Source organism: Thamnophis elegans, chromosome 15 (assembly GCF_009769535.1).
Source record: "Thamnophis elegans isolate rThaEle1 chromosome 15, rThaEle1.pri, whole genome shotgun sequence".
Classification (NCBI taxonomy): domain Eukaryota; kingdom Metazoa; phylum Chordata; class Lepidosauria; order Squamata; family Colubridae; genus Thamnophis; species Thamnophis elegans.
Genome location: NC_045555.1, coordinates 11,339,701 through 11,352,043, shown reverse-complemented (window position 1 = coordinate 11,352,043; position 12,343 = coordinate 11,339,701). Strand labels below are relative to the sequence as shown.

The following is a 12,343-nucleotide window of genomic DNA, read 5'->3' as shown; positions in this document are numbered from 1 at the left end:
CACTCACAGTTTCTAAAGAGAGCTCAACTCGCTCTCTTTCAAACCTATCTGGATTTGAAGCACCGTCTCTCTGGACTTTTGAATGCTTCGGGTTTTCTATTTTCTTTTTCTTTTTTCCCCATTTGGGTGGCTCTGAACGGTTAATCATTTGCTCTTCCTTGTGATGTGTAACTTGGGGATAGGAAGCAAGACGGGGCTGTGCCTACATAATATGGTTATCTCAGCTCGGCTGAGTCTGTGTTGAAAGGACAACCTTCACTGCCCTCCTCCCGGCTGCGTTCTCTGCCCATTGGTGTGTTCAATTTTGCACCCGCAAAACACACCATGAAGTTGCAGGCAGCTTGCCGGTATTTTTGTTGGCTTTTCTTTTTCTTAGCTGCTACAGCAGAAGGTAAGTGACTGAGCGTTGTTATTTTTGGGAGCAAGAGGAAATGAGAGCTTCATGGAAAATTATTGTCACTTTTTTTTACCCCAAACCAGTGGTGGATTCCTACCAGTTCAGACTGGTTCGGCCCAACCTGTAGTAGCTTGGCAGCCTGGGTTACTGGAACCGGCAGCGACCCAGGCCTGCCATGCCCCCAAACTGGTTCTCCCGGCAGCACTGTAGGCGCCGCCATCTTGTATTTTGCTTCTGCGCATGCGCAGAGCAATTTTAATTGTATTGCACATACGCATGCAGCGCACATCAACCATGCGCACCTGGCGCAGCTCTGAGTGGACCGGCAGTAGTCTTTGCCGGAACCCACCCCTGCCCCAAACCCCTGAATGCCAGCCACTCTGTGTAATGTGAAATCTAAAAAAAGGATGCTTCTGATTTGCATAGAATTGAAAAACCTAAATCCCCAATTGAAATGCTAATTAGAAACAGAGAGCATTGAAAAGGTAAGCTTCACAGAAATTTTACGTAACTAATTACATCATTGCATAACGAAACTGTTTAATTTATTAAAGGGGTCCTGGGAGCTAAATGTATCATTTGGCCTCAACCAATGTTGAAAAATTAAAACTGATGTGGCCCAATCAAACTAAAGGATTTCTAATAATCACAAATGTCACCCAAAATTAGGTTGTGTCACCTTTTACATACCTTGTTACCAGACCTTGCTTCTGAATTCACTGGGACTTATTATAGTAAAAAAAATATATTTTTTTAAAATAAAAATGAAAGTAGAAAATCTACCTGGAGAGAGGGGGAGGGAGGGGAAGAGAGGGAGGGAAAAATAGAGGGAGAAAGGGAGGGACACAGAGAGAGAGAGAGAGAGAGAGAGAGAGAGAGAGAGAGAGAGAGAGAGATTGACACAGCCTTCAATCCTTGGTTGGTAAAATGAGGACCCAGCCTATTGGGGGTAATATGCTGACTCTGTAAACCACTTAGAGAGGGCTGTAAAGCACTGTGAAGCAGTATATGTCTAAATGCTATTGCTGTATAGAATAGATAGATAGATGATAGATGATAGATGATAGATGATAGATAGATAGATAGATAGATAGATAGATAGATAGATAGATAGATAGATAGATAGAAGATAGATATTCTACGGTAGAACATGGTACTCATGCTCTCCTGATTTCTAATCCTACACTATACCATATCGTCTGTCATGATTGCTATACGTATAGTATGCCATATATGCCCACAAACCAGAGGTGGCATTCAGCAGGTTCTGACCAGTTCTGGAGAACCAGTAGCAGAAATTTTGAGTAGTTCGGAGAACCAGTAAATACCACCTCTGAATGGCCCCACCCCCATCTATTCTCTGCCTCGTAAATCCCAGCTGATGGGGAGGGAATGGGGATTTTGCAGTGACCTTCCCTTGGAGTGGAGAGGGAATGGAGATTTTACAGTATCCTTCCCCTGCCACACCCACCAAGCCATGCCAACAGAACCGGTAATACAACATTTTGAATCCCACCACTGTCACAAACACACATTTTCTGAGGTAACTCATAGTAATGAACAAAACCTGTGACACGTTGATCGCAAAACCACCATTTCCCTATCTGTTGACCTCCAAATGTGCTGGATCTCAGCTATTTTAGGATTAGAGTAGATGAGTTCCAAAACATTTGGAGGACAGGAGTTTGCCAAAAGCTGACTTAAAGTTTCTTAAGACTTGTTTGTTTCTGCATCTGTGTTACTTTCTCCTAAAACTAAATAGCTATTGATGCTCTACATGGGGCTGCCCTTGAAGAGCATCCGGCGATTTCAGCTAGTCCAGAATGCGGCCGCGCAAGTGATTGTGGGTGCACCTCGGTTCGCCCACATAACACCTATCCTCCGCGAGCTGCGCTGGCTACCTGTTGATCTCCGGATGCGCTTCAAGGTGCTACTTACCACCTTTAAAGCCCTCCATGGTAGTGGATCTGGGTACTTGAGAGACCGCCTCCTGCCAATTACCTCCCTGCGACCTATTAGGTCACACAGATTGGGCCTCCTCCGAGTTCCATCTGCCAGTCAGTGTTGACTGGCAACTACGCGGAGGAGAGCCTTTTCAGTAGTAGCTCCGACCCTTTGGAACGATCTCCCAGTGGAGATTCGTACCCTCACCACCCTCCAGACCTTCCGCACAGCCCTCAAGATCTGGCTATCCCGTCAGGCCTGGGGTTAAAGATTATAGTCTGTCCCCACCCGAATGATGAATGAATATTGCTTTTATTTTAATTATATGTTATTTATATATGTCATTGTGTGTCTTCCCGCCCTATCTGTTGTAAGCCGCCCTGAGTCCCCCCAGGGAAAAGGGCGGCCTATAAATAAATTTACCATTTACCATTTACCATTTACCATTTACCATGGTAATTAGGGAAGGCAGTGTGGGTTTCACAGTAAAATGTAACACAAAACTAAGAGTGCAGGAGAGTTCAGCCATTCTTCAAACAAGCTATGTTGCTGAGGACATCATGTTAAATTGCGTATGTTGTGTTTTAATGGTATAATGCTTGCTCATGCTTAGCCTGTTGTATGAAGCCATTTCCAGCTTATTCAATAAACTTATGATTAAGACAAAACACAGCTTAGAAAAATAAATGAACCCAAGCTAACCATTCTTTTCTCACATATCAATGACTCAATTGTCATGTATCAATGATAGCAGCAATGACTCATTATCTTATTTAAAAGCTTCCAAGTTACATCAGTATGGGACTTTTTAAAAAAATTTTACAGGAAACTTGGAAACACCTTCTTTCGGCTCAGGAATTCTCTATCAGTACCGATACTCACTAGACAGCCAACTAAGTTTTCTATCCAGGCCAACTTTGCAAAGAAGCAAGCTTCAGGCAGAAGCTGTGGTTGATGTGAATCTCTTGTGGAGTAACACCAATTCAGACGAACAACTGCTCCAAATTCAAGTAAGTACTGTGCTCTTCTGCTTTCTTGGTTTTTTATCTTCTGGGGAAAACATGAGCATTCTGTAGACTAGGAGTGTCAAACTCACTTCATCGGTGCGGAGTTACATGATATACCGGGCCATTTTCCCCCCTTTGCTAAACTCAGTGTGGGCATGGTCAGTGCGTGGTTTTACCCAATGAAATGATATCCATTAATCTATTTGCAATATTAAATGCTTTTGAACTGCTGGCTGGATTGTAGTTTGGGTTTGAGGGATGGGAGCTCACACCATCTCACAGAGCCAGGCTCGAACCGCCAGTGTACAGATCATTTCTGGCCAGCAATTCCAGCATCATTAAACCTGTGCCATTGCATTCCCTATTTGTGGCCTAATTCTACACTATATCTAAGACTAAATATAATAAGGGTGTCAAACTCACACAGAGGCATCATATGACATATTGGGACTTTCCCCCCCCCCTTTGCTAAACTGGGTATGGGTGTGGCTAGCATATGACGCTCCCAGCCCATGGGCCAAGAGTTTGACATCCCTGAAATACCGCTATAGTTTGAGCATCTGCATTTTTCCTTATTTCCTTCTTTTAAAATCTGATCTAAATTGCATTTTTGTATATTGCTTTATGACACACTTTTTAACCTCACAATGCTATTCTTGATTTGAAGTGTCCCGATTTTATTCCACCCACTTTGGGGATTTAGTTCCATGACTTACGCATCAATCAAGATTTGGAAAAGGAGGATCAGACTAGCAAAGGCCATTCTGTAAAAGGCTCGCAGAACGCTACCGAACTCCAGCAACCATTTTTCCTCCATTGGAATAAGGGAAAGGTATGTAAATATTTCTCTACGCACCAGCAGCTGATGGCCCCTTTTCATTCAGACTTGTTTACGTGCCATTTTCCTTTCAGCTTCGTATGCAGGTAAATTTTGCTAGCCATCCTTCCTCAACTGCATATTGAGACCATAGCTTTCAATATACAAGAATGTTATGGTGCTTAGTAAGCGGGCACTCCTTTTATTGATGGACAAGCATTGTTTTTTTTTATGGGAGTAAGACACTGGTGGGTTTCAAATAATTTAACAACGGTTCTCTGCCCTAAGGATCAGCTGGGTTGGCAGGGCTTGGTGGTCATGTGGTTGTGTGGGCATGGCCAATTCAATGTCACTCATGTCGATGGGCGCTTCGCCTTAGCTGTTACAATATAATAAGGGTTAACCAGAGAGGCAGCTTCTGTAAGCAGGGCAATAAAGATTAGACTAGAAAAAAACCCCAGAATGTTTCCTTCCTGCCTTCCTTAAAGGATTAGCCCTGTAAAATGGAAAAAACAAAAAAATAAGATTTCTTCCAACAACCAGTTCTCCGAACTGCTTAGAAAGTTAACAACCGGTTCTCCCGAATAGGTGCGAACTGGCTGAATCCCACCGACTAAGATTGATATCAATGGGCAGCACTTGATTCTACTACTACCAAATGCATCAATTACACCATATTCTTATCCCGCCTTCCCCAAGTAATTGCCCTCCGGTTGAATTGAGATGACGGGTCCTGAAATTCTCAGCTAACTCCTCTAACACAGGAAGCGAGCAGGAGGAAGAAGGGCATGACCACAGTGGATTGAGAATGCCTCTTCACTTGATCTGATTGCTTCCTGCCATTGTATCCTGCGATGCATCTCTTGTTCACTTTCTTATTCTTTCTTATGCATGCCCAGAGGTTGGCTGCTGCCGGTTCAGACCGGTTTGGGCAAACTGCTAGTTCCGACCAGCAGTTGAGCCTGCCCACCCACCCTGGCGCTATCCTGTTCTATATAATCGTGTTTTCAGTGTTGCGCACATGTGGTGCTCACATTTTCAATTCTGGCAAACTGGTTGTTACATTATGTGATGCCCACCTCTGGGCATGCTTCTAAAAGTTGACTTTCACCTTGCAGGTCAAAGCTTTCTACGTAGCCAAAGAAGAGAACCCTTTAATTTTGGATTTGAAGCGAGGTCTTCTCAGCCTTCTCCAGTTTCAGACCCATTCTGGAACAATGACTGAGGTACAATATAAGGTTTCCCTGAACTACATAGCATTTGCAATTCTGACCTCTCTCTCGAGGTAGTCCTCAATTTACAACCGTAATGGAGATTGCCCATTTACAATAGTAAGTCGTCATAATGGCCATAAAGCAGATCACCCACATATCAGGCCCAATTTTATGACGTTTGTTACAGCAGCCATTAAGCAAATGATCATTAAATGACTCCATAGTCATTAAGTGAAGCCATTGTTTGCTCTGGGGAAGTAAATGCTTCAGCAAAAATGTTGCCATTTGTTCTCATGTGACCATAAGATGCTACAAATAATTGTAAATGTAGGCTGGTTTCCAAGTCACAGGACCATGGAGGGTGGCTTTCAGAACTTTGGAACTGGATTGTAAACACCTTTGAGGTCTGTCACAACTTGGTAAGTCATATGTCTAGTCATAAATTGGGGGCTACCTGTATTAACAAGCCCATCATTTTAGCAATAGCAATAGTAGATAGTCTTATATGCCGCTTCATAGGGCTTTCAGCCCTCTCTAAGCGGTTTACAGAGTCAGTATATTGCCCCCAACAACAATCCGGGTCCTCATTTTACCCACCTCGGAAGGATGGAAGGCTGAGTCAACCCTGAGCCGGTGAGATTTGAACAGCCGAACTGCAGAACTGCAGTCAGCTGAAGTAGCCTGCAGTGCTGCATTTAACCACTGCGCCACCTCGGCTCTTTTTTATTTTTACTTGAATACTGAATCTAACTACTCTTCACCTTTGCTAAAAAGTGTTTTCATACATTGAAATAAGTGAGGCCTTATGGTTTAGGCAAGATTAATGATGCTTTGAACAATACGGATCCATAATGATTATTCATTCAATTCATTGATTTCCATTTATATAGGCTGCTTTACTCTGCACAGCTAATAATATTTTTAAAAATATTGACAACAACAAACATATAAACCACAGCTAGTGTAAAGGCGAAGGGGACATGGTGGCTCAGTGGCTAAGACGCTGAGCTTGTCGATCAGAAAGGTTGGCAGTTTGGCATTTGAATCCCTAGCACCGCGTAATGGAGTGAGCTCCTGTTACTTGTCCTAGCAGTTCGAAAGCATGTAAAAATGCAAGTAGAAAAATAGGGACCACTTTGGTGGGAAGGTAACAGGATTTTTTTGTCCCTTCGGCATTTAGTCATGCTGGCCATATGACCACAGAGATGTCTTTGGACAGCACTGGCTCTTCAGCTTTGAAACGGAGATGAGCACTGCCCCCTACAGCCAGAAACAACTAACACATATATGCAAGGGCAGTGGTGGGTTTCCATTTTTTTTACTACCAGTTCGCTTGTGCGTGCATGCGACACTTCTGCGCATACGCAGAAGCATCCAGGCAGGTGGGCGGAGCCTCCTGCCACCACCATTACCAGTTCGCCCGATCCAGGCCGAACTTGCAGAAACTCACCTCTGGGCGAGGGAAACCTTTACCTTTAGGTTAAAGGCAAACTCATCAATAGTAAATCAATATCACCATTGTAGATTATGCTTCCAGGAATAGAAAAATGTAAACACTGAATAAATGGCATTTATCACAGGGATGTATTGCTAATCCCAATGCCAAAAGAAGTCCCTAAAATTACAGTATGAGATCACAGGACACATCCTGTAAAGAAACAGGTCATAACTGGTTTACCCTTCTCAGATACCTTTTGCTTTTAAAAGCAAGGATGACTATTTCCAGATCCTAGAGAATCAGTTTCAAATAGCCCTGCATTTTGTGTGGGAATCTCTTAGCCTGCAATAAAGTGGATTTAATATAAATTCAACCCAGAAGAATCTGTTTTATAACAAGTGATCCAACACAGTGCTTGCAAAATAGCCCAGAATTTCACACGTAAAATCTTTAAAAAAAAAAAAGCAAAGCAAAACAGATGTTTGAATTATATTAAGGGCTAATGTTACATCTGCTATTTTAATCACAGTATACCCATTTTTATTGTTTAGGAGGATATTTCCGGGAGCTGCCAGGTTACCTATGCTGTCTCTAAGGATACTGTTTTGAAAACAAAAGATCTACAGAGCTGCATAAGACCGAAATTTGGATTCAGCACAGCTAACAAAGCAAGTCAATTTCTATTTATCACATTGTGTATTGTACATATTTCAGATATACCAGTGGTCTCCGTGGTCTGTGAACCACTGGTGGTCCATGAGAAAAGTTTGGTGGTCCGCAGAAAAATCTTTGCATTTTTGCATTTTTTTAATATTGTACTAAATCAGGGATCCTCAAAATACGACCCCTGGGCCAGATATGGCCCACCAAAGCAATTACTCTCACTCACTGATGGGATGGGGTCCTTCAGGCACTTAGCTTGGCTGCCTGTTTAGTAGCTCCAGCCCTTCCCTCCCTCCCTGGGAGTCCAGGCGCTTCAGTGAGCAGTGCACGAAACTTCGGCCGGGCTCCTCAAAAGACAGAGTTTGCAGGGGGCTGATCTAGCACCTGGGCTGGCTACAAGACAAATATTCATTCTTGGGCATATTTGAGATTCCTAGCTGCAATAGACAGCAAACCTAGGGTTGGCCCTGGGCGCTTCTCTCAACTAACAGGTGGTCAAGCTAAGTGCCTGAAGGACCCCATCCCATCACTAATTCATATTAGTGGTCCATGGGATTTAAAATTATGAATTTAGTGATCCCTGAGGTTCAAAAGGTTGGTGACCCCTGAGATATACTACAGTCTGTCTATTAGAACACTTCCCCCAGGAAGGAAGGAGAGAAGAAAGAGAAGAAAGGGGGGTAGGAAGGAGGGAAGCAAGGAGGGAAGGAAGGAGGGAAGGAAGGAGAGAAGGAGAGAAGAAAGGAGGGAAGGAAGAAGGGAAGAAAGGAGAGAAGGAGAGAAGAAAGGGAAGGAAGGAAGGAATGTAGGAGAGAAGGAAGGGGGGAAGGAAGGAGGAAAGGAAGGGGGAAAGGAAGGAGAGAAGGAGAAAAGAAAGGAGGGAAGAAAGGAAGGAGGGAAGGAAGGAGGGAAGGAGAGAAGGAGGGAAGGAGAGAAGGAGGGAAGGGGAAGGAGGGAGGGAAGGAAGGGGAGTAGGAGAGAAGAAACGAGGGAAGGAAAGAGGGAGGGAGGGAAGAAGAAGTAGGACCGTTGTAAGATAAGATGGATCTATGGGATGTTAAAAAAGCAATCTTCAAGTATATTGTCAACAGTAGGGAAAAATTGTTATAAATACATATTATTAATAACAGTTATGAGATCATATAATTGTGAATGTATATATGAAATTGATAAAATTAAAATAAAAAATAATAATAATTTTTTAAAAAAAGAACACTTCCCCCATGACATAATTTCTCCTTTATCTTGGTTTGCTATGATCAGAAAAGTTGTCGGGGGACAAACCTCAAATTTCATTCATCTTTCACAGCCAACATACAAATAAAACTAACCCACCCAGCAATGTTATCTTTCTCTGAAATCTGAAACCAGGATTATGATTTCTTATGTCAAACATGCCCGGGCTTCTAAGGATACTTAAATCAACATTTATTTGGGGTTTCCAAACCCTATTTGAAGCAAATTAAAATATACTCTGGAAACAAACATATTTATTTTTTCGCATAAAATATTTTATTCAATTTTCAATTTTCACATTCCATTTGCAATCATTTATACACAGGGTATTTACTATAAGAAAAGAAGAAAAAAAAAAAAAAGAAAAAAGGAATAAAGCGAACAAATAAAAAGGAAACACAACTCATCATTCACAACCCCACCTGACCCTTGCATCCTCCATACACCCCATCTACCCCCTCCAACTTTCCTTTCTCCCTCTAACACTCCCCTCCTACTTCCCTTACCCCCTCAAACCTTCCTTCTCCCCTTACTCCCCAGACACCCTCCTTACATTCCCCTTACTCCTTACATTCCCCTTACTCCTTCCTTACTCCTCCCTCTTCCTTCCCTCTACCTCCCTCCTTGGTGTATGCCTTTATTCGAGTGTTGTTTGATCTAATAAAAGTAAAGTGGACCAAGGGAGAAAATAATAATAATAATAATAATGAAAAAAAAAAGGAACCACCGTGTATAAATACATTCTTGTTCTTATTAAGACTATGTTAACCCCCCCCACCCCACCCCCCACAATCCCCATCCCTAATCCTCCCGGCTTCCCAGGGCCCACACCTGGCACTACCTTCTATCTAAAATATCTTGTATACATATGGGTTGAAAAATAAAAGTAATATATGAAAAAGGAAAAAAAAAGAAACCACTCTTTGTGTTGATCTCAGCCCCCCATCTTTATCTATGCTTAAATAGTATAAATCATTCTATCTATATTTTATTCTCGTCTCTTACTTCTTTGCTATTTACCCCGATCTTCTGTAGATTCTCCCGTTCCCTTCCTGAATCTCATGATCCCTTCCAATAAGATTTAAGCAGCATGGTTCATGCCATATATTCAAATATATCTTTACAGACAAGTAATCAAACTTTCCCTTCTAGTAAAATTTAAACAACGTAAATGATCTTTCTTTACCCCTTTTTCAAACAGTAATTCAAAATAATCTAACCAGATTTCCCCTTCTTAGTAAAGTTAAGCAGCGTAGATCAGATATTACTTTACACAGGGATCAATTTCTATCTTAAGATAATTCCAACCGACTTCCCCTTCTAATAGGATTTAAATAACTTAGTTCATTCCACATGCATTTTACCCTCATCCCCCACTTGTCTGATATTTACCACTATCAAATTTATGCTAACATTTGTTTAAAGTATAGTTCAAAGCGATTTGTAGCATGAATCATTCCACATATTCCAATAATACTTTCAGCAAGAGTCAGTTAACCTTCTATTTTAAGGTAGTCCCTTCTAACAAAGTTTAAACAACATAAATCATTCCGCATTCTTTTAACAGTTATCTTAAGATAATCCCAAGCGGCTTCCTGTTCTAATAAGCTTTAAACAACATAAATTTTACCCTCTTCCCTTGCTTGTCTGATATTTACCACAAATAACGTAGTTCATTCCACATGCATTTTACCCTCATCTCTTGCTTGTCTAATATTTACCACTATCAAATTTATACTAGCGTTTATTTAAAAAGTAACTCAGGACTATAACAACCACCTTTCCCTTCAAGTAAAAATTAAATAGCATGGATCATATTCAAATCTGATGTTTACCACTATCAAATTTATGCTAACATTAATTTAAAATCTAGCTCAAAGTAGTTTCACCCAGCTTTTCCTTCTGATGAAAATTAGTCCGCTTTTTCTACCGGAGAGAGGTCTCAAACCCCCATTCAGTCCTCAAGCATTTTAAAATGTCTAAATTCTCGATCTCCGTTTTTCTGCTTCTCCGAGGGAGGAGGGGCTACCCCCTCCATCTTGCAACCACAAGGCCAGCCGCTCGGCTTCTCCTTCCGCTTGTCTCTCCACTCTTCCAAACGCGTCAGGAGGTCCCGCCTTCAGAATCCTACAATAGAAATCTTGAGCCTCCGAAACAGAGTTGAGACGAAACCTTTGATTCTCAAATGTAACCGTGATACCGGCAGGGGCCTCCCATCTGTATCGAATCTGTTGGCTCCTAAGCTCCTTAGTTAAAAAGGCGTAATCCCTTCTTTCTTTCAGCATCTGAGAAGGAATATCTTTAAAAACAATCAGATTTTGGCCGTCAACTCGGAGACTATTATTATGAAGCTTTTGCACAATTGCATTTCTAGATTCTTTTGTAGAGAAATGTATAATTATGTCCCTTGGGAGCTGTCGCTGTTCCGCTATCAATGAGTTCTGGCGATAGATTTTCCGAATCTGCCAATCAAAGTTAAGTCCCGGGCTTCCCAGCGCATGGCTGAAGGCTTCAGCAAAGGTCTGTTTTAAATTCTCTTGCTCCTTTTCACGGAATCCTCTGACTCTTATAGAAGATGCCTTCCTATTAAAATTTAACATCATAAGCTGTTTCTCATTGTCTCTAATTTTCTGTTGTAAAATTTGAATATTGGTAGTCAAATTAAAGTTAGCCTTCTCCAGACTTTCCAATTTGTTCTCTATTTCAGCAGAGTAATCTGACAGAGCAGACACAGCTGCAAACGTATTCGCCTTCATTTGATTAACTTTAGATTTTAAATCATCATATAATTCCAATACAAATTCCCTAATTTCTTTCTTAAAAGCGTTAAGCATTTTAAGGAGATATTCCTGTGTTAAAAGTTCCCCAGCAGAAGGCATAGGAGACAAAGGCTGTGTTTCCAATGAAGATTCTTTAAATTCTTTTGTAGCAAGACGCTTCCTTGACTTGGGTGGCATAATAAATAAGCAAGTAAGCAGAGCTTCGCTCCCCTCTATTTCCAAAGAAAAAAAAATTTAAGGAGCAGTCTGCAGGAAGATAACACCGGCTAGGTACATCAATCATCCACGGAGAGAAATCGCCATTTTGAGGTCTGTTTAGACAAAGAAGCCTCTAAGACGAATGGTGCTGGTATTTACGATAGTAATAAAAACATAAATCTCACAGGGGTGGAACCCGCCCGTATCAATTCTAGCTTGAAAAAACTTTGTCTTGTCCTGGGGGGGGGCTAGCCTGTCTGGGGCTGCCAAAAAAAAAAAAGGCAGCTGAGAAGAAATGGCTGGAGATAAAAGCTCCGCTTCGGCCGGCTCTAATCTCTTTCCACAGCCAAAAAAGAAAAAAGGCTGTGGCTTACGATTAGATCCTAACCTACGGGGCTAACCTCCCTGCCCCTTTCTTAGCCAAAAAGGGGTGCTATCTATGATCTTATTTAGATATACAGACCAGATCTCTGAGGAGCTCGGTGGAGCCCTCCTTGGCAACAGGCCACGCCCCCCTGGAAACAAACATATTGAAGCAACTTATACTATTATAACTTATACTATTTAATTTGTTTTATTGCTTTATAAGAAGCCAGATCATCTCCCTTTCTTCATGTCCTAGAGCCCCAATTTTTTGTTATTATGCCAA

At 41.7% G+C, this 12,343-nt stretch overlaps 1 protein-coding gene across 1 annotated transcript in view; it reads left to right on the top strand.

Annotated features, from left to right (window-relative positions):
- The first annotated feature begins 211 nt into the window (after positions 1–211).
- LOC116518449 (microsomal triglyceride transfer protein-like) overlaps positions 212–12,343 on the top strand; it is a 34,299-nt gene continuing 22,167 nt past the window's right edge. The window contains exons 1-5 of the mRNA XM_032231846.1: positions 212–391; positions 3,167–3,351; positions 4,052–4,180; positions 5,284–5,391; positions 7,369–7,485. Of these exons, the coding sequence (XP_032087737.1) occupies positions 325–391; positions 3,167–3,351; positions 4,052–4,180; positions 5,284–5,391; positions 7,369–7,485 (606 nt within the window). The 5' untranslated portion in view covers positions 212–324. The remainder of the gene's footprint in view (positions 392–3,166; positions 3,352–4,051; positions 4,181–5,283; positions 5,392–7,368; positions 7,486–12,343) is intronic.